Source organism: Meriones unguiculatus, chromosome 4 (assembly GCF_030254825.1).
Source record: "Meriones unguiculatus strain TT.TT164.6M chromosome 4, Bangor_MerUng_6.1, whole genome shotgun sequence".
Lineage (NCBI taxonomy): Eukaryota > Metazoa > Chordata > Mammalia > Rodentia > Muridae > Meriones > Meriones unguiculatus.
Genome location: NC_083352.1, coordinates 125,832,194 through 125,853,779, shown reverse-complemented (window position 1 = coordinate 125,853,779; position 21,586 = coordinate 125,832,194). Strand labels below are relative to the sequence as shown.

The 21,586-nt window shown below is 50.1% G+C and overlaps 1 protein-coding gene across 4 annotated transcripts; it reads left to right on the top strand.

The window, feature by feature from the left end:
* Positions 1 to 1,589: 1,589 nt before the first annotated feature.
* Positions 1,590 to 21,346, top strand: Ccm2l (CCM2 like scaffold protein). 4 transcript variants are annotated; one of them, XM_021639712.2, is made up of 10 exons: positions 1,590 to 1,688; positions 7,797 to 7,964; positions 10,467 to 10,550; positions 10,651 to 10,831; positions 11,286 to 11,740; positions 13,735 to 13,870; positions 15,837 to 15,900; positions 19,045 to 19,174; positions 19,641 to 19,779; positions 20,535 to 21,346. In XM_021639712.2, exons 1-10 carry the CDS (start codon positions 1,599 to 1,601, stop codon positions 20,837 to 20,839), a joined length of 1,752 nt encoding a protein of 583 aa, XP_021495387.2. In that variant the 5' UTR covers positions 1,590 to 1,598; the 3' UTR covers positions 20,840 to 21,346. The 4 variants fall into 4 exon arrangements, with proteins under 4 accessions (XP_021495387.2, XP_021495386.2, XP_060239042.1 ...); XM_021639711.2 differs by having other exon boundaries at positions 10,648 to 10,831; XM_060383059.1 differs by lacking the exon at positions 7,797 to 7,964 and having other exon boundaries at positions 1,633 to 1,688; positions 10,648 to 10,831.
* The last annotated feature ends 240 nt before the right edge of the window (positions 21,347 to 21,586 follow it).

Sequence of the window (21,586 nt, the reverse complement as noted above, 5' to 3'; positions counted from 1 at the left end):
CAGAGTCAGGGATTGGCTTGCATATCCTGGTCTCTTCTCATTGGCCCAGCAGGCTGAGTGGAGGGAGGTCTCAAATCTTGGAGCTCAGGCATGACTGGCAGGATGTAGGGACTTCGGAGGAGAGGCTACCAAACTGCCTGGACCGTTTGCCTTCTGATGTGTGGAAAGAGATAGGAACGGCGAGTGCTGGGTGTCTCCTGTAGCTCCCACACCCAGGGGTAGTGAGAGCCCGGATGTGGTATAGTATACCCACCATTTCAAAAACCAGGAGAAGAACCCCAGACCGTGGCATCTGCTCCTTCCGGTCTGTGGCCTTGTGTCTTCCTTGTCGCGTCTCAGGGTTCGCCTTTCCATTGGGAAGGTAGGGAAGCTAGGGAAGCTGAGGCGCAGAGCTTAAGATACTCATTGCAGCCAGGGACATCAGCAAAACAGTTTTGAAGTTCCAGCACCCAGAACCCACAGGGGCTGTGGCCAGTGTGAATGGGCCGCTCTGGACATCCCCACACGTGCTCAATAAGGCAGGAAGCAGGTGAGCACTCCAGCAGTCTTGGACACTAGACTTCAGGCCCAGCCAGGCTGGAAGCCCCACATTCTCGGACTCGCCACGTGTGTTAAAACTCCCCAACCCCAATGTAGAATGCATGCCGAACACGACCCCTGTTTGACCTTGAGCCAGAATCTGCACAAGAGACTGGGTTTTTTTTTTTAATTAATGTAATAGAAATCATGGTCCCAGATACGGTAAGTAAGGGAGGTGAAATATGCCGAAAAGACAGTGAAGCATCCCGGGAGCCATAGATAAGGAAATAGAATTTGGTTATTTATTCATTTGCAATGCTAAGGACAGAACCCCGGGCCTGAAGGCTGCTAGGTACGTACTTGATACCTTCAGCTCTAGTAGTTAATATTTATTGGGTACTTAATATGTTCCAGGAGCTCTTCTAAGTGTGTTTTTTATTTTTATTTCATTTCATTATCTTTTCGAGACAGGGTTTTTTTCCGTGTAGCGTTGGCTGTCCCGGATTCCCAGCAACCCTCTTGCCTGTTCCTCCCAGGGTGCTGGGATTACAGGCGTGTGCCACCGTACCTGGTTCTTCCTCGTTTTTCTTCCTACTCAAACTATGAGGTCAAGCTGCATGTGGAAACTGAGGCGCAAGTGGTTAAGTAAGTAGCAGGCAGCCAGTCCCAAAAGCTCCCGTATACCATTCTCTGAGAAGTGATGATGATGATTTTAATCTTAACTTGCTTGGACACAGTTTGAAGCACTTTCCGCCCACTCTCTCATTTCTCGGGGAAAGGCTGGGTTTTCTCCTAGTGGGTACGGAGAAGCAGGCAGCAGGCTTTGAGGGGGCCTTTTACTGTCTTACCTTGCCAAAACAGTCCAGCAAAGTTGGCAGACATGGAGAATGACCCAGATGTGATCTCCAACGGGGGGGGGGTCCCCAGTCTGTTTCAACTGCGAAGCCCCTTGGACCATGTTTGGTTCCCACCCTTCAAGGCAGTGTTCTCCATCTGCCCCACCGCCACCGTCAGATGGGAGGGGCAGGAACTGTGGTGCTGGTGGAGTTTCCGACCAGGCAGGAAAAAGAACAAAGGAAATGGAGGGGGGTCTGGAGGGGGTGGCTAGGAGGGTGGCTGGCAAGAGGAGCCGGTTCACCATGGAATATGAAGCCAAGAAAGGGAAGAAGGTAGGTGGGAGTTTGAGAGGGACAGAGTTAAGAAATACTCCCGAAGTGGGGGGGGGTAGAGAGGTGAGCCGCACGGAGGTGGCAATTGGCACAAGGAAGGGGCCTTCCCTCTCCCTTGAAGGGATCTCCCTTTCTGTCCCTGGCAGCCAGACATCTGGGCTCCGCTCTAAGCTTCGCTCTTAGTGGCCTCTGCCATACTTGTTCGGAGAGACAGATTGAGTCTTCCTGGGAAACTGCTTCCTGGACATTCTGGTAGTAGCTTCCTACAGCCTCAGAGAAAGGGACGGACAGACAGCCAGCAGACACCTTCCCTGCTCACTCAGAGAGCAAGGCCCAGCCAAGGTGATTGTAGGCTGGCTAATTGCCCATCCAGGCTGGGGCCTCCCACCTGCTCCCTAGCTGTCTCCCAAGCTACACCTGCCCTCCCCACCTTTGTGCATGAACTCGCTCCTAAGGCCTCATCTTAAACCATCCCAAGACCCCTCCCCACCTTCCTCCTTTTCCTGTTTGTTACTGTTCCAACTCCCACCCCACCCTCATCCTCACAGAGCTCTCTTCACACAAAAGAATGTGTTGAGAATGTTTTATAAGGTACTCGCATGAAGTCAGTATGGTGCAGTCCCACAATCCTAGCTATTCTGGAGACTGATGCAGGAGGATTACAAATTTCAGATTAGCGTGAACCTGTCTCAAAATTGTGAAAGTGGGCTGGGGGTGTTGTTCCTTGACAGAATGCTTGCCTAGCGTGCGTAAGGAACCAGGTGTGAAAACCAAAACTGCAAATTGGTAAGAATTTTAAATGCAGGGAGGGCCGGGGGCACACAGCTCAGAGGCACGTGTGTGAGGCCCTAGATAAAGTCCCCAGTACTGACACACACACAAAATGTGCCTCATATGCATCACCGGAGCCACCATATGCACACACCCTTTCTTGGGTCTACATATTTATTCATGAGACAGAATCTAGCAATGTAACCCATGCTGATCTTGAACCTACTATATAGCCCAGGCTGGCCTCAAACCCACAGCAACTCTCTGCCTCAGACTCCTGCCTCATTCAGTGAGGTCCATTCTTTTGACAGGTGCACTTCTTGGTGGCAGCTTGTCCTGTTTGTGCCTGTCTTTTGGGGAGCTAAGCAGCACAGCACACGTGTCACCAGAATTCGTGGTTTGCTTGGTGGGGGCATAAGTGGTCCCAGCACCCAACGCTGTAGAAACCGCCGAGGTAGTTCTAGAATGCCACAAGGAAGGGGAGCCGCCAGATTGCTGCCCCACGACTTTAGACTCAGTAGAACTAAGATGGGACCCAGGAAGCAGCGTCTCTCTCCAAGTCCCAGGTTTTACTGCGCTAGGCCAGGAATGCCCATCTCCAGCAGCAGCTCCTGAGCAAAGCTCACGTGTTCTCCGAACTTCAGCTGCTCTGCTGGCCTGTGTCCTGCATTCTGCCCCTGTAGCCCTGATCCATCCTGGGCCTTCTCATACAGACATCTCTGGATTAAACTTACATTTACTTATTTTGTATTTCTGACTCGCAAACAGGCCATAGCTTAACAAATGCCTGCACATCGTCCACTTGGTCCAGGGTGCTGTGGATGTTTTTAGTTTAGGATACGTAAACATGTTTTTGTTATAATCCCAAGTGGGGGAATTTTAGTTTGTTCACACCTGTTAATCGTCTCGTGCCCAGCGTGGTCTTTGCCAGCTGGAGTTAGTTGAATTCTGAGAACTTTGAAGGGTATAAATATGATGGCCCAGAGGGAGGAGGCGTGGGCGCTTGGAGGAGATGGAGGAGGACTGCTTGCTGCTCTTGTGGCTTGCTCGTTACTTGGACTTCTGGGTTTCCCGATGATGGACATTGGTATTGCCACCTTCCCCCAAATTCCTATGACCCTACCCAGCAGGAAGAAGTGAAGAGGGCTACGTCCTCTTCCCCTACAACCTTCCTTTTCCCCTGTCGGGGTTTGGGGAGTTGGAAGGGGAGGTATGAGCTTTAAGGAACCCCCGATAAAGTAGTGTTTGAAAAACTAGTGCCTACAGGTGGCACCCCAATGCGGATAGGCATAATGGGTAACTTTGCTTCTAATGTAGTAGAGGAGTCATCAGGTTTTGATGGGTCGGCAATGTTGTTTAAGAAGTTAGCAAAATAGTGGCTACTGCTGCTGGGTAGTCTGTTTTACTCTCGGAGGGGATTTTCTGCTTTTGCTTTGTATTCTTTATATATCCCATTTTGAAAAAGGTTAGGAGGAATGCTGAAAACTCAGAAGATTCACTCAATTCTCTTGTGTTAGAAAAAAAAAATTGCAGAATTGGCTATGCACCTAGAGAGTTTATGAATAGACGTTGAAGTGCTTGGAAAGCAAAAAGTGGCAGTGGAAGGAGAACAAAAGGGTTCAGGCCTGATGCCTGAGGGTGGAAATTTCCCACAGGATGAAAGAGGAAAGCAAATTAGGCTGGAAGGCATTTTGGCACCCTGCCCTGCTCCACACACTTTTGCTGCCAGGTGCCCAGAGCACCTGGGTGAGGCAAGAGGCTGGGAAGAGCAGGAGGCTGTACAGGGAAAATGAATTACTATCGAGCTAAGTGCACTGCCAGAGGAATTGTTTGGGGCTATGCAGGCACCATCAGCTTTCCCTGTCTTTGTGTAGCATATGCCTGCTACTGATGGTGGGGAGGCTTATGATGAGAGGAAATGGCATCCAATAGAAATGCTCGATTGTAAGAACTTTCAAGGGTGTGTTATAAAGTATGGACTGCATTCATGTTTCATTGAGCAAATGTTAAGTAACTGGGCTACCCAAAATAGACTTCTTCCCCAAGATTGGAAGGGACTGGTGTCGGCTGAATTAGAAGCTGGTCAGTATTACAATGCTTATCGTGGTGGAGAAATGAAGCCGCAGAAATAGAACAGCAGAACATAGCAGGGGAAATAAATGCCGTTAAAGATCAGTGGTTTGGTGAAGGGCGTTACGCTGATTTACGAGAACAAATCTGACACTGTAATTGAACAGTGCCATGTTGCAGCGTTAAGAGCATGGGCCGTGTTTGAGGAGCCTGGAAAAACATTCACCTGTTTTACTAAGGTGTAGTACAAGGCCCTGCAGAAGCCTTCCCTGAATTCTGACAGAGATTGGGTTCAACTGTAAATAGAGCCATATCAGACCCTGAGACCAGACAAGCATTGATGCTGATCTTGGTGTATGAGAATGCAAATATTGTGACTGTAAGAGCACTTAGACCATTAAGAGCATGAGCAGGCCCTGTAGACAAACGGGTAAGAGAGAGACCTGATGTTGGCTCTCAGGAGCATCATGCCAATATCGTAGGACGAGCTGTAGCTAGAAGTCTCAGAAATCAAAAAGCTGGGTGTCTTGTAATTTTTGGCCATTTAAGCTCAACAGGAAGTGAGTTAACGCTGAGGTACAATTACTCGCAGATGGTAACAAGCGGATTCTGGCTACAGTAGAATACAACAGCTCCCAGGGTTTTGTAGCCTCCTTGGCAAGGGAAACATTGGTCTGGGGATTGCCATTCCAAGAGGTAACTGCCACCGGGAAATGAACAGAGGGGCCTGTCAGTTCAAGGCCCCACAGTGAACAACAGGAGCAGTCTTTCCATTAGACCAGGAGGAGGAAAACTAGAACTAAAAATCTTGACCTTGAAGCACACTAACAAAGGCAGCACAACTTTGGATCTGGCTACAGAAAAACCTCTTGCCCTATCCCCGAGAGTTCACTGTTACAAATGTTTACGGTCCTTTGCCTTCAGGGATGATCTTGGGAAGAAGCAGATTGGTTTCTCGAGGATTTATTGTTCGTCCCTCTATGATAGATGGAGATTGCAAGGAAGAAATTAAAATCGTGGCATATGTAGAAAAAGATGCAAATTGATGCAGGGGATAGAACTGCTCAGCTGTTACTGTTTCCCAACATCAAGGGTAAAGCCACTCTGGCACTTGGTAGCACTGGAAAACGTGTTCTGGCAGACAGTGGCTAATGGTCAGAGACCCCAGTTAATGCTACAAATGAGTGGTGTTGAAATACAAGGTCTGGTAGATGACGGGAGTTGATGTCAGTATCCTTCCCCAAAATGGCCACTCCAGAAGGTTTATGCAGAGTTTATAGAAACTGGTAAATTATCTCAAACGAGACAAAGTGTACAGTGGATTAAATGTTCGGGACCAAAAGGGCAAACAGGGAAGTTGAGCCCCTATGTGGCTGACATACCCATACATTTATGGAGAAGGGATCTTTTCCCACAATGGGGCACTTAATATTCCTCAATCCCAGAGACAGCAAATGATGAAATTAGGGGTGAAATGGTAGATGCTCCTGGGGAAGGTATTTTGATATGTGTCAGCAAAAACAACCACAAGCTGTGCCCACTGTCCAAGTACAGGACATCAGAAACTGAGTTTCCAAATTTACAAGAGGGGCCACTGCGAAACCACCAACAGCCTTGCCCCTAAAATGGCTATCAAATATGCCCATGTGGCAAGAGCAGTGGCCCATAACAAGAAAAATTGCAGGCACTTGACCAACTGGTATAAGAGCAGCTGGAGGCTCAACAGTCTACCAGCCCATGGAATTCCCCTGTGGTTTTTTTTTTTTTAGAAAAGAAACCAGGAAGCCAGGTGAGGTGGTACACGCCTGTAATCCCAGCACTCAGTGAGGCAGAGGCAGGCAGATCTGAGGCCAGCCTGGTCTACAAAGTGAGTTCAGAACAACCAAGGCTACACAGAGAAACCCTGTCGTCAGTCAACCAATGGGTTCTTTACAACCTGGAATTCCTTTACCTCCTTTGGTTACCGAGATCTTGGCCTATAATAACTATTTAAAGGCTTGTTTTTCCACAACCACCCTAGCATGAGCAGGATAGGGAAAGGTTTGCTTTCTCAGCACCCACTCTTGAATAGTCATCCAATAAAGATACCTTTGGAAGGTACTTCCACAGGAAATGTTAAATAGTCCAACTTTAAGTCCATATTTTGTGCAACAACCTTTAGAAGCAATTCATAAGCAATTTCCTCATCTATCATTCATCATTACATGGATAATATTTTGTCAGCCGATTCTAATGCAGGTACTTTGGAAAAAATGTTTAAGGAAACACAAAGAATTCTGCCATGCTGGGGGTTACAGATTGCTCCAGAAAAAAATATACAGGGAAGCTTCACTTAGCTATTTGGGTTATAAAATAAGTCAACAACAACAAATCTACCACAGAAGGTACAGATCTGTAGGGATGAATTACAAACTCTTAACGCTTTTCAAAAATTAATGGGAGATATTAACTGGCTAAGGTCTAAAATTGGATTAAATATTTCTATGTTAAGTAATTTGTTTCAAACTTCACAAGGAAATTCAGCTTTAAACAGTCCAAAATGTCTAACAGCTGAAGCAGAAAGTTAACTCTGGTAGAACAAAGACTGCAAGGTTCATACGTGGATCAAATTGATTCTAAACTTGATTGTATTTTGGTCATTTTGCCTTCAACTCATTCTCCTGGGCAGGATTGTAGGATTTTTTTGGGAGCAATACCAATATCCATCATCAGGAAATCCAGAAGTCCAGGTAGCCAGCAAGCCAGCAATCCAACAAGAGCAGCAAACAGTCCTCCTCTGTCTCCTCCAAGCAACCGCTCCCTCCTTCCTTTAGGCCATCATGTTTATACCCTCAAACTCCTCAGAATTCAACTAACTCCAGCTGGCAAAGACCACGCTGCGCACGAGACAATTAACAGGTGTGGACAAGCTAAAATCCTCCACTTGGGATTATAACAAAAACATGTTTACATGCCATAAACCAAAACGTCCACAACACCTGGGCCTTGGCCATTCTTTGGATCTGGCTAGCAGGAGCTTCACCCTCCCTCCCCCCCCCCCCCCGGTAGTTAGAACAGAGGTTTGGGAAGTAGGATGCCCCATTGGCTGGTGTTTTAGTGCTCAGTCTGGGGGCTCCTTTGCTTCTCCATCTGAGAAAGGGGAGGCACAGGGCTGATCCTCCTACAGTTTTTAGGAGAATTAACATAGGTCTTGGAAATAGGACTGAGCTGGCGAGCACTCGGTAAAGCCAGTGCTATGGTTGTTGAGACTTTCCTGTCTTCCCCCAGGGCTTTGTGTCCCCCATTCGAAGGCTGGTGTTCCCAAAGGCTTCTCGCCAGGCTGCCTTCAGGAGCAATGTCAGTCGAAGGCCCCTCCACTCTATGCCTCTTTATCCCCCTGACTACCTCATCGACCCCCACATCCTGCTATGTGACTACCTGGAGAAAGAGGTCAAGGTGAGCATGGGACGAGAAGGGCAGGGAAGGAGTGGGGCTTAGAGGCACACCAACTCTGACACCCTGTGTCACATGAAGGAGGCTGCAGCTCTTGGGAACAGCCTCCGACCTCATGCCACTGGCTGCTCATCCTCCACAAATGATGCCCACCCACTGAGCCCCAGCATTTCCATCCCAACGTGGGGCTCAGAACCTACCCCCACAGGAGACTGAGTGGGAAACTGTGCTATGTTCCCGAAAGTTCAGCCTACTCATGAGATTTCTGTCTGAGGCTCCCTGCTATTCAGTGTCCAAGTTAAAAGCGAGGGAGAGGCTGGGCATGAGGCTGGCTGGTAGAGCACTGGCCTGGCGTTCTGCAGGCCCAGGCTGCATACCCAGCACACACGAGACAGGTCTGGAGGAGCTGGGGTGGGATATGGAGAAGCCTCAATAGCTTCACTTCCATTTTAGAACCACCGTGAAGGAGTGTTGGGGAGGGAAATAGGTCCTCGTTAAGCCAAAGATTGGTGTGAGGCAGGAATGAACAAGCAGGCTACTTGGTCAAATTTGAATTGCAGATGAGCAGTGATTATTTCTTTAGCATAAATATGTTCCAAATGTTAAATAGAACTAAGAGTACAAAAAACAATCCTAAAAAACAAAATTGCTGTTTTACTGACATCTTGTATTTTATCTGGCAACCCTATAAATAGAGAAAAGCCAGAAAATGAGTGTTTAACAAACCGAGGGCTGAGAATTTACAGAATAAAAAGGAAAGATGTGAGCGGTGAAATTCACCCAGAAGACTGCAATTAAAAGTAATAAAAAGTTAATTCTCATACCAAATAACATTTAAATGATAATGTTGTTATAACTAAGAATAGACGGGGAACTTGACTATTGACTGAGAGCATCATTTTTTTAAAGAGAAAATTATGTATTCAATGCTTATTTCCATTTAATCTGTAATGAGGTTGTTAAAAGGATTAAATGCCTTGGGGTAGGGAGAGCCACTGGGCAAGGAGATTCCCAGGGTTCCTGCAAGATTTCATAGCAGAACCTGCCCTGAGGCAGTTGTGGAGAAAGGGGATGGTCCAATGGATAAAGTGTTTGCTGTCAAATTTGAGGACCAGAGTTTCTATCCCCCAAACGGGTGGTCCTAAGACACAGTGTCACCTTGACAGGAAATGCAGAAGGGAGAATCCCAGGAAGATCAGGAGCCAGTCTGGCAAATGAAGTGTAAACAAGAGACCCAGCCTCAGACTGCCACACAGGTGCTGTGGCATGAGCCTGCACACACCCACGCACACACACACACACACAGGTGGCGTCTAGCCTACCTTGCAAAGAAGCTCTACATCTTATCTCCAACATGGCAGTGGGTGGAGGAGTGGCGAGCACTGTATTAGTGACACTTGCTTCCTGCAGAACCTCATAGTGAAATGGCCGTGTGTCAGTGTGTGTTAGCTGGCTAATATGGCACCTGCAGTTAAACCTGTTCCATACCTTCCAAGAGTCTGATACAGCCCAGGGAGAGCTATACATACATACTTGCTATGTATCCAAGGGTGACCTTGGACAATTTGCTTATTTTCGGTTTGTTTTGTTAGACAGGGTTTCTCTGTGTAGCCCTGGCTGTCCTGGAACTCGCTCTGTAGACCAGGCTGGCTTTGAACTCCTATTTGCCTGCCTCTGCCTCCCCATTGCTGGATTAAAGGAGCAGGACGCTGCCACCACTCAGCTGATCTCCCATGGCTGACCTTGGACTCTTAAACTTCCTGCTTCCACCTCCCAAGTGCTGGATGACAAGCCGCACTACAACCTGCCTGGCCTAACGCTTTCTAGCTATACTCCTAGGCCAGACTTTCAGTTAACTTTTAATCCTTAAAGAAAGGGTGTGTAGTTTGAAAAATATATACATATATATGTATATATGTGTGTGGGTGTGTGTACAAAAAAGTTTTAAAAGGTTGTGTTAATCGGGGCTGCTCTTTAGAGTAACAGACTGATGGAAGAGGGCAGAGATTAGACTGGTACAGGCTGTGGCCCAGCCAGTCCAATAAAAGCTGTCTTCTATCAGAAAAGCCAAGGATCTGGTAGTTATTCAGTCTATGAGGCTAAATGTCTCAGCTGGTCTTCAGTCTTTGTCGAAATCCTGAATTAGGTTCTAATATTGAAGGAATGTCTCAACAGTGAGGTAGATGAGTTTGCCAGCAAGAGTGAGAAAGCAGGCGAGATAAAAATAAAGCTTCCTTCTTCCACGTCACTTTACGTGGGCTGCCACCAGAGGGGTGACCCAGATTGAAGGCGGGTCTCACTTCAAATGAGCCGATCGGATCCTTCACAGGTGTGGCCAGGTGCTTGGGTTGGAGTTGATTCCATATATGTGGTCAAGTTGACAACCCAAATGACCCCATCACACAGGTTATTGATTTGGGCGTTTCAGCCTGTCCTACATTAACGAAGAGGCCAGAATTCTGGAAGCCCAAGGCCTCAGGGTGACGTCCCATTTCTCTCATCCAGTTCCTGGGCCACCTCACATGGGTGACTTCCTCCCTGAACCCCTCCAGCCGAGACGAGCTCCTGCAGCTGCTGGACACGGCCAGGGTGAGGCCCTGGGAAGGGCAGGGGCAGGGCGGTCCTCCCTTTTCCCCCTCCTACTCCCCGTTTCCCAGGGCCTCCGGTGATTCGACCCACCCCGCAGCAGCTGAAGGAGTTGCCTCTGAAGACCACGCCGGAGCAGGACAGCATCCTGAGCCTGTCCGCCCGCTGCCTGCTGCTCACCTGGCGGGACAACGAGGAGCTCATCCTGCGCATCCCCACGCACGAGATCGCTGCTGCCTCCTACCTTCAGGACGACGCGCTGCACCTGCTAGTGCTCAAGACTGGTGAGGTCACGGCAGACATCGCTATATTCGGACAGTAAGGGCGGAACGGGCTAAGGGGGCAGTCTGGCCTAGACTTGCAGGAGGTCGGCAAGGTAGGGGTGAAGACAGCAGGGGGAAGTTGTACTGGAAGGCGGGGATGCTTAGACCAAGGTCATCGTCCAAATGAAGGGTACAGAGAAAGAGGACATCACCCTCAACTCAGAAGGCAGGTCTGAGGAGAAGGGTGTGCTGGAGAGGGTAGAAACTTTGTGGCCATTACCTGGAGGCTGGGGCGGAGCTAAGGCCGGGGGCGGAGTCATAGGCCCAAGGTGGGGCCCAAAAGTCACTGTGCCAGTAGGACCCAAACAGGTGCTGGGCGGGGCCTTAGAGCAGGACGCCTCAGACTTGTGCAGTGGCCCTCCCGTTGGCCTCAGAAGGCCGCAAACGCCTGCTGCTGATCCCCGGCATCCCCTAGGTCTGGGCGTGGACCCGGTGCCGGCTGGCGTGGATGCCAGCCCGGGAGGTTCGGGTCGCGATCCGGGCCCTCCGGGCGCCGCGCCCGAGAAACGTCGGGTGGGCACGGCCGAGCGACGCCACACCATCTGCAGCCTGGACTGGCGCATGGCATGGGGCGGGGGAGCCGGTGCCGAGGCCCGAGCGGCAGGCGGCGGCGGCAGCCTGGAGCGACAGCGCGCCGGAGCCAGGGCGTCGGGCAGCTGGGAGAGGCGACAGACGTTCAGCGGTAGCTGGGAGCGGCGGCACGCGGGCGGCGGCGCGGGCAAGCCGGGTGGCAGCTGGGAGCGGCGACAGGCGGGTGGCGGCGTCGGCGGCAGCTGGGAGCGACGCCACCCCGGCCCCAACCCGCTGGATCCCCAGAACCCCAGCCCCGATGCCTACTGCAACCTGGTCATCCTGGCTGTGGCAAACAGGGTGAGTGCGAGGTAGTGTTGGCACAGCCGCTGTGTAGTCATTAACGGCACGAAGCACCGGCCCAAGACAAGAGACAACATTAACACTTAATCTCCCAGCAGCCTCTAGGGCGAATACGGGCATCTATATCCATTCCTTAGTGAAGGAAGCAGGCTCAAAGTTTAGGTAACTAAACGTCCTGTGAAGTTCAAAGCTTTAACTCTTGGTAACTAAAAAAGCCACTCAAGGCAGAAGCTTTGCTACCATCCAGGCCTGGTCCCGCCTGTCACCTCCCTGTCCCCATTCCCCCTCGCTTTCACTCATTTGATGTATGTTGTGGTTATTGTGTTTTTCGAGGCAGGGTTCTGGCCGTTCTGGAACTGGCTCTGTAGACCATGCTGGCCTCAAACTTGACTGCCTCTGCCTCCCAAGTGCTGGGATTAAAGGCATACACCACTATGCCCAGCTTGATATTTGAGTACCAGCTGTGTGCACCACACTGGGCTAAGCGCTGATGGTGAGGGGTTGACCAGTCCATTTCATGTTCTCCCTGGAGTACTCCATCTAGCAGGCACTCTCAAGATCTGAGCCTTTCAAGTGTTTTGTCTGCCCAGGGCCCAGGCCCTCTAAACATTAAATGAGTGTGCCTGTCTACAGGAAGAGGTGGCCAGTCCCAGGAAATGCACCGCAGTGGCTCACAACCCCATCCCGAGATGCCTTCTCGCTTGGCATTGGCGCACCTTCTCTGTCAGTAAATCCACTGGCCTTATTTTTAAATATATGCAAACCGTATGCCCATTCCCTACACGATTCAGACCCAGCTCCGTCTTCTCTCTCTGGGATTAATGTCTTGCTCTGCCCCATTGGCTCAGCCCTTCCTTACATGCTGAACTCTGCTGCCTCATCCAACACATGATCCTGAAAACCTAAGGGTGATGAAATAAAGGGAGAGACACGTGGACGGAAAAGCTAGGATCAGACGGGTCACGCTGGCTCTGGTAGGAAGGGAGTGGGTTGTGTGATAGGGAACAGAGGAAGAGATCCTGTCTCAACAGGAAAACCTAGTGTTTGTAGTGTTTAAACCGAAGAGTCAGAAGCGAGGGCCTGAAAATCGGCCCAGACAAAGGCAGCAGTGTGCCTTGGGTAATCAACTGGGGGAGATTTTAAGGTTTGGCCCTGGCCTGGTGGCGGAATGAAGAAGTAAAGGAGTTGCTTTCCAGGTGTCCGAGCTTCTAGCTCCCTGCCTGAGGCACAGTCTTCCCAAGCACAGCAGAGTTAACACCCCCAGTACCGGCATCAACTGATGCCTCCGGCCTGTGCTGAACCCGGATAGTCTGGAAGGCTTGTAGGCATTTGCTATAAAATGGGGGTCCCATCTGCTCTAGGGCCATGGCAATGTTCGAGTGGCCACAGATACCCACCCTAAATTACATTTTGGTTTTCACCTTAGGTTTTAGAGGGTTTTGTTTTTTTTTTTTTCCTCTCTATCTCCGTAAGCTATTGCTTTCTGTCTCTCTTGCTTGGAGAAGTGGATCCCTCCTCGAATGTGCAATCTCCAGCGTTCTGCCCAAGTCCCTCTTCCTTCTACCAGGCACACGATTGTTGCATTGCTGCCACTAATGTATTAGGCACTAGGCAGCCCATAGCCACGCACTGTGTTTGGTGATGGTATGAGCCTACAATGTTGATTCTTTGAAGTGTCCCTCCTACCGATCCCATCTGCACACGGACTTCAGCTTCAGGCCTGTGTATTAAGTTAAACGAGCCCTAAGTTAGATAAATTTCATGACAGGCCATGAATTCCTTGGAAATCCGGAATGTACTTTCATGGCAGGGGAGTTAGAGTTGCCTCTAGATTCTATAAGAAGGTCCTAAGAACGAGAGGAGACATAGCTTTGAGGGGAAATGGCTTGGGGGGGTCATAGGTGCGTGTCAAGCACTGACTCACTTTGCCTCTGAGGAAGCAGGGGTGGCCTGGGGGTAGAGCCTGAGCCGCCTTCCTCCCCCTGGACCAGGATGCTGCTGAGGAGTCCTGTGCAGTCATCTGTCAAGTCTTCCAGATCATCTATGGGGACCAGAGCATCGAGTGTGTCGACCGGGCCGGCTACCACTACCGATCCACACCAAAGCGGCCGTGGCTCTCCAGCTGCAGTGAGTACCCAAACTCCCATAAAGCACCGGGAAAGGCGGGGTGTCCTGAGTCGGGGCTGAGGAGGGCTTACAGGGGTTCTGAGCTGCACCCCACTTCTAGGGGTCCACTTGATAGAATGTCAGTCTTCGTGATGACTCGAGAGATGATCAGATTGTCGAGTTTGGGGTGAGTTTGAACTTGGGCACTTGAAACATCTCTAGTTTTTTAGTGTCCCTGTTTTGTATAAAGTTCACGTGTCAGCTAGCTGAGCCATCTCATCCTATGAGGTTTCTAGGCTGACATTTCCAGATTAGTCCGTGTAATCAACCAAGGGTTGGGATTAAAGCGAGAGTAACAGGTATTTCTTTTGAGCACCAATTACGTGCCAAGCACAAGAGAAATGTGCCACGTCATCTTGAGTCTTCATGACATCTTGTCTCGTTCACCTAGCACAGGACAGATGCTAGAGGGGTAGCCAAATGAAAACCACTTGGAGCCTGGGCGGGGGGGGGGGGGGGGGGGGTGGCTCGGTAGGGAAAGGTGCCGGATGCCAAGCTTAGCAAACCAAGTTCAGTCCTCAGGACTCAGTGTGGAAGAAGAAACTGAAGTTTCAAAAGTTGTCCTTTGACCGCCACATGAGCACCATGGCTATGCAAACACAAGCCCAAGCACATACACACTAAGTAATTTTGTGAAATCTAAAATAAAACCCCTCAGAGCCAGACATCATGGCATATGCCAATAGTCCCCACTTTTTGGGATGCTAAGGCAGGAGCCATCAGAGTTTAAGGTCAGCCTCAGCTACAATGGAGAAACCTCATCATTTTTTTTTTTTTTTAAAAAAAAAGAAAGGATCTCGGCATGGTGGTGGTGCACATCTTTAATCTCAAATACTTGGGAAGCAGAGACAGGGCAGATCTCTGGGTTCAAGACCAGTCTGATCTACATAACAAGTTCCTGCTAGCCAAAGCTACATAGTGTGAGACACTATCTCAAAAGGAAAAAAAAGGGGGGGAGGCTATGAGGAGCCTCTCTGAGGCCCTGTGAATACAATTTTACAGACAAAAAGCATTGATTCTCAAAGTATTCAATGTTACCGGTCACATAGTTGGGTAAGCCAGAGGCAGAATCCAAACCCAGTGTGTCTAGCTCCAAAGCTTCCATGTGCAGCTACCCCTCTCTCTCTCTGTGTCTCTGTGCTACCCTCATGGCCATTACATGAAGTCCCTCCACAGCTTTGGGCTGGTCTGTTTGCACAGCTCCAGCAACTGGGGCACTGGCCTTCAGAAGGCCCTTCTGCCCACAGAAGCTGTGCCTGTCGGGAAGCCGCTGTGGTGATTCTTCGGCTCCCACCAGGATGCTAGGCAACCAAATGAGAAAGCCCAGCAGGTAGTCAACAGGTTCGTTCATCAGCCAGCATCTGCTGAGCACTTGCTGTTTCAGGCCCAGTTTTTATCTGCAAGGTGTACTGATGGTAGGCGAACCGAGGGACGGCCTGACCCTCCCGCACCGAGTAAATAGCCACCGAGATAAATGTCTAACCACAGTGTGCTGAGAACCTGTAACGAGGAAGTGGCCTCTGAGGAGTCGGAGTGACCGAGTGACCCCAAGCGAGCTGGCATGAGAAGGCCGTGCCTGGACAGGCTGAAGAGGAGGCACATTCTCCACACAGAATGCCACTTTCCTTTCAAACACCTGACCCTCTTCCTCCTCGCAACGGCTTCCCGTCTTTCCTAAAGCCACACGCTTACCAACACTGCCATTGGCTCTCATTTGCCATTCCCCATGTCCTGTCAGATAGGCAGATGCTGTGGGCCTGGGCACTGGGAAAGGTATGGGTCAGGAAGGCCAGTTGCCTGAGGTTGGCTGTGTATCGGGTGGACCAGAAGGAGATCCCAGGATTCTGCCAAGGTTGGAGCTTGAGGAAGCCTCAGAAATTGGTCCCTGCATGTGGCCTCTGACAGTTCTTCCGTCTTCTGGTCCCAGGTGAGAGCTGCCGCACGGATGGGACATTTGCCTATGACGCCGACTTGAGCTGCTGCAGCTCCTTGTAAGTATCGCCTTTGTTGGGGATGCTGCTTTTTCCCCCCTCACCCCTGCCTGAAAAAGGACGCTCCTCTAGAGCACATGGGCTGACCTTGATTTGTGTTGAAGGTTAGGAGGTAAGCAGAGCTCCAGGCCAGACCGTGGGTCTACAGAGAGCTTCAGGTCTTCCAGGTTTAGTGGCCTGCCAAGTCCACCGTCACAGCTAATGCTTTAAACTGCATTGGTGTAATAGAAAATGCTGAGGAGGGTACAGAGAAGACGGGATTTGCTTTCTTGTCTTGTGCTATGAAATAAGAGTTTGGAGCCTGGTTCTCTGGATCTCGCGCCTCCCTTCACAGTTTCCTCTTTTGCCATCCTTGGAGTGACCTCATGGTCCAAGCTGTAGCCCCAACCATGCAACAGCACAGCAAGAGCCTCTTGAAAGACTTTAGGAAAATTGTGGTATTTTTATACAATGGAATACTACTCAGCAATCAAAAAGGAGGAAATCATGAAATTTGCAGGCAAATGGTGGGATCTAGAAAAGATCATTCTGAGTGAAATATCCCAGAAGGAGAAAGACAAACATGGGATATACTCACTTATATAGACCTATAAGATATGATAAACATAATGAAATCTATACACCTAAAAAAGATCATCAATTGAGCGGACATGGGGTAAGATGATCAATCCTCGTTTAGAAAGACAGATGGGATGTGCATTGAATGTATGACAGGAGTCTACTGAGCGCATCTGAAAGACTCTAACTAGCAGCGTTTTCAAAGCAAAGACTCATGACCAAACCTCTGGCAGAGTACAGGGAATCATAAGAAAGAAGGGGAGTTAGTCTGATGGGGAAAGGATAGGAGCTCCACAAGGACCAAATATATCTGGGCACAGGGTCTTTTCTGAGACTGACATTCAACCAAGGACCATGTATGGATATAACCTAGAACCTCCACTCAGATGTAGCCTGTGGTAGCTCAGTAACCAATTGGTTTCCCAAAGTGAGGGGAACAGGGACTATTTCTAACAGGAACTCGATGACTGGCTCTTTGGTCTCCCCACCCCCGAAGGGAGGAGCAGGCCTGTTAGGCCACAGAGGAGGGCTTTGCAGCCAGTCCTGAAGATACCTGATAAAACAGGATCAGATGAATGGGGAGGAGGTCCCCCCCATCAGTGGACTCGGAAAGGGGCACGGTGGAGATGAGGGAGGGAGGGAGGGAGGGACTGGGAGGGAATGAGGGATCGGGACACGGCTGGGATACAGAGTTAATAAAATGTAACTGATAAAAAAAAAATAAAATAAAAAAAAAGACTTTAGGAGGATGGAGGCCAGGGGATACCATAGCATTTTACCCTGCATGCTCAGCATATGACAGGCCCTGGGTTCCAGCCCCAGCAGTGTGTGTGTGTGTGTGTGCGTGTGCGTGTGCGTGCGTGCGCGCGCACACACACACACACACACCATCAAGCTTACACTTTAGCAGCCAGAATTTGGCTGCTTGGTCAGAACTAGCTCCAAGCAAGGCTGGGGAGATATACAGGCTGAAGCGGCAGCTGAGAGGTTGGAGATATCTCGGCTGGTAGAGCACTTCCCCAGCTATGCACAAAGCCCTGGTTCAATCCCCAGCACCACGTACACTGTAATCTCTGCATCTGAAAGGTGGAAGCAAAGGGACCAGAAGTCCAAGATCACCCTTTGCTACATAATGTGTTCAAGACCAATTGGGATATACGAAACCTGCCTCAGTCTTGTTTTGTTTTGTTGTGTTTTTCAGAATTCTTTTAGAAACATTATCCATCCCAGTTTGCTTAGAACTGAGGAGTTTCCCAAGATCTGGGATCCTCGGTTTAAATCCAATAACGTCCTGAGAGGTCCTATGGTAGTGAGTCGTCCTGGTCCTGTAAAGGACTCTGGCGTTGGCAAGTGGTGGCCCCTGCCAATGCCCTACCACACTCTTGTTAATATTGGCACCACATTTGTGTTCCTGAACCCATGTGCATATAGACTAGCCCATAACCCAGATATGGCTTGAGGAGAGCAAAATCACACCAATGCTGAGCTTGCAGTGTGCTTTAAAAAGCACTACAGAGTTTTGTTAGCAGCTATGTTATCAGGTGAGGCCTATAACCTGAAGGGCTTTACAAATGTCAGTTCCTGTCATTTTCCCAGTGGCACCCATCTTCATCATCCCACTTTACAGATGGAGAAGCTGAGGGCTAGGGAAACAAACTTTAGCATTCCTGGGGTTAAGCAGACAGTAAACTACATAGACCTGGGCTGTGAGCATCAGCAGGGATGGGTAGTGAACTCGGGAATCTACACCCTTGCTAGGTCTGTGGTCACAGCTCTCGGGAGGGGGAAGCCAGAGGATCAAAAGTTCAAAGCCGGAATACTGTGCAGCCATCTTTTAAAATCGGTTAATGAGAAAGAACTTCCTACATGGGGTTGGGGGCAAATCAGATGAGATAGTGTTTGCCTAGGACATCAATAGGCCTGGGTTCAACCCCCATCCCCGCATAAACCTGGCTTGGTGGTTCATGCCTGCAATCCCAGGAGTTGGGAGGTGGAGGCAGGAGGACAAAAGTTCAAGGTTAGTCTCACTACATAAAGAGTTTAAGGCCATTCTAGGCTATGCGAAAACAAAACCCCCACCATGAGCCAGGCAGCCTTATTTGCAAAAAACTCGAGAAAGCAAGGGCCACACAACTTAACACAGGAGGCAGCCAGCACTGAGGATACCATACGGAGGAGCTTCCTGGACTATGGGAGAGTCAGACGGGGACTCCACCTCGCCTAGGAACCAGAAGGGCTTCGGAGAGCTGATAGTTAAGCTAGGGATAAAAGGGACAGGACATTCCATGCAGAGGGAACAGTGGCAAGAATTCACAAGTAGGTAGGGGTCCCTGTGGCTGTGACACCAGATATAGTGGAGGAGAGAGAATTCCAGGCAGAGGGAAGAGCATGTTCAGAGGCCCAGGATGGAGGAAGGAAGGGTGACCAGAGTGCTGAGAGCAGGAGGAGGCTTGAAAGGTTTCTGGGCCTTGAAGAGCAAGATGAGGCCTAGGATAGGGCCTTGAGCACTGGTATATAGGCCCAGCCCTTAGCCTACCCTAGAGAAAGGAGCAGAGGTTTGTGAGGGCTCTTTCCTCTCTCCTGCAGCAATGGCTCCCAGGACACATTTGAGGCATGTTACAGTGGTGCGTCCACACCGTCTTTCCACGGCTCCCACTGCAGCAGTATCGACCACAGCAGCTGGGCCTTCGAGCAGCTGCAGGATTACATGGTGACGGTGAGAAAGGCAGCAGCACTCTGCAGCCAGCGTGGTGCATTGCAAGAGTCATTTGTGAGAGCTCAGAGGCCAGGGAAGGAGATGCCATTAGGAGGGGCCAGCTTAGAAAAGCCTGACTGGCAACGCCCAGCACTGAATGCTCCAAGCTCTTCTCGTCTGCCTTGTCTTTGATCTTTTCAACAACCCCAAGATGGGGGCTCCCTTTTCACCCCAAATGCAAAAGAGGGGAAAGGCAAGGGTCAGAGAGAGTGACCTCCTGTCACCACAGAGTTGGTCACCAAAAGGACTGGGGCTCAGGAAGCTAGACCCACATCCCATCCCTCAATGCATAGGAGAAGGGAGCAGGGGAAGGTTTTGGAGTCAGACTGGGCCAGGCAGGCTGCCAGAGAGAACCCCAGCATTTTTACTAGGAGGCAGGTTGTGTTGCACTCTGGGACTGGTCTCCAAGTGTGTGTCTCCCCCACAGCTTCGGAGTAAGCTGGGTCCCACGGAGATCCAGCAGTTTGCGATGCTGCTTCGAGACTATCGCCTGGGGCTACCCATCCAGGACTACTGCGCAGGCCTGCAGAGGCTCTACGGGGACAGACGGAAGTTCCTGCTCATTGGTAAGCCCGCTCCCTTTTGGCTCCAGGCATCACCTGGGAGCGCTTTGTTCATTCAGCCCCTAAGGCCAAGACTTTGAGACCCTGGAACAGAGAAGGCGTGCAGAAAAGAGAGAGCAAACAGGAAAGGGCTGACGTGACAAAGCCCTAGGGTAGCAAAGCTGGGTCAGGTTGTGATACACACACACACAGCCTACCTCGGCCTCAGAGAGGCAAAGGAACTTGTCTAGAGTTGCACAGATAGTGAAGAGGATTAATGAGCACCAGGGAAATAATGCCAACAGTCATGAGCCAAGCATGACCTCATAGACTATGCTCACTCCTGAGAAGTAAATGTTATTTTGTCCCCATTTGCATGTGACGAAACCAAGACTTGAGAGTAGCAAAGTAAGAAAATTGAAGAGCTGTGAAGGGACAGGAGCAAAACTACTGTTTTTGGGACTTGGGATGGGAAGTAACCTGTTATTACATTTGAACCAAAACAGGGACAAAGTTTTGTTTCATAGGCGGGGAAAGCGAGTTTTGAGTAGTTATTTAATAAAGGTTGTAGAGGCAATAAATGGGAATGTAACCCTAAGAATATACTGAGCTAACAAACACATGGGGAGTCTTGGGTCTTCTGCTGTTTTGAGAGGTTTAAAAAAATCTTGGGTAAAGCCACACTGGCAGAGGTAGGATTTGAACTCAGGCTTCCAGAGAAGGGCCACTCCATCGCAGGCTAACTGGATGAGGGAGTCACCTTGCCCTGTGTCCTCTAGGGATGCGGCCCTTCATCCCAGACCAGGACATCGGCTACTTCGAGGGCTTCCTGGAGAGCATGGGTATCCGTGAAGGTGGCATCCTCACTGACAGCTTCGGCCGCATCAAGCGCAGCATGAGTTCCACGTCCGCCTCTGCAGTGCGCAGCTACGACGGGGCGGCCCAGCGGCCTGAGGCGCAGACCTTCCACCAACTGCTGGCTGACATCACACATGACATCGAGGCGCTGGCCCCCGACGACGATGACGTCTACGAGGATGTCTCCCCGGGCGGGGGAGACCAGGGTGAAGACAATTACCTGTAGCCCCGCGGCACGCTTGCCTATAGGGTGCCTAGACTCCTGGGTTCCCATCTGCACCTTCTGGACTTCCGTCCTGCAAATAGGTTCCCCGGGCTTCAGTCCCTGCAATACCGAAAAAGTCCTGCAGGGGGCAAGAGAGGCAGACCCTAGAGTCCTCTTCAGGATGGAGACTCGCTCTACCTACTGGGGGACAGAAAAGATTTCCAGTGTACACCTCACTTTCTGCAACCCTGTCCAACCCCGGACCAGAATCATTTTCAGAGCCCAGAGACCTGTCTTTAATTTTATAGGCTGAGAAACTGAGAGGCCTTTTTGTTTTGTTTATTCGTTTTTAAGGGAATGGATACAAGGGGGAATGCCCGGTTTTTGGCTATCCATACCCATTTCCACATCTCTACAATAATTTCAGCTCCATTCTCCTCACAGGTCGTCATGAGGATGAATGAAGGTCAAGACCCTAGCGTTGGGCCTAGCATGCTGTAGATGCTCAATAAATGCTGTTTCCTTCCACTTGGAATGTTTCCTGACTCCATTTACTCGCCATTCCCGGGAGCAGTGGGTGGGATGCTATGTCAGTGCCACAAAGACTGGAGGAGTTCACAGCTTGAAGGACTGGCCTTTGCAATGGTCTTAGAGTGTGTCCAAGCCCCCCAAAAAATACTCTGGACTCTGCAGACAGCCTCCCTAGCGCTAGGCAAGTCAAAGAACTGTACAGGCAGGTTCTGCCATGAGCTCTGGAGGGCAAGATGA

What these genes read in the sequence shown, in the direction of transcription:
- Ccm2l (XM_021639711.2), top strand. Translation starts at nt 1,599, where the DNA reads ATGGAGGGGGGTCTGGAGGGGGTGGCTAGGAGGGTGGCTGGCAAGAGG. An exon ending in CCTGCTAGTGCTCAAGACTG is followed by an intron (nt 10,832 to 11,285) that starts GTGAGGTCACGG and finishes GGCATCCCCTAG; the next exon opens with GTCTGGGCGTGGACCCGGTG. An exon ending in ACGGAAGTTCCTGCTCATTG is followed by an intron (nt 19,780 to 20,534) that starts GTAAGCCCGCTC and finishes TGTGTCCTCTAG; the next exon opens with GGATGCGGCCCTTCATCCCA.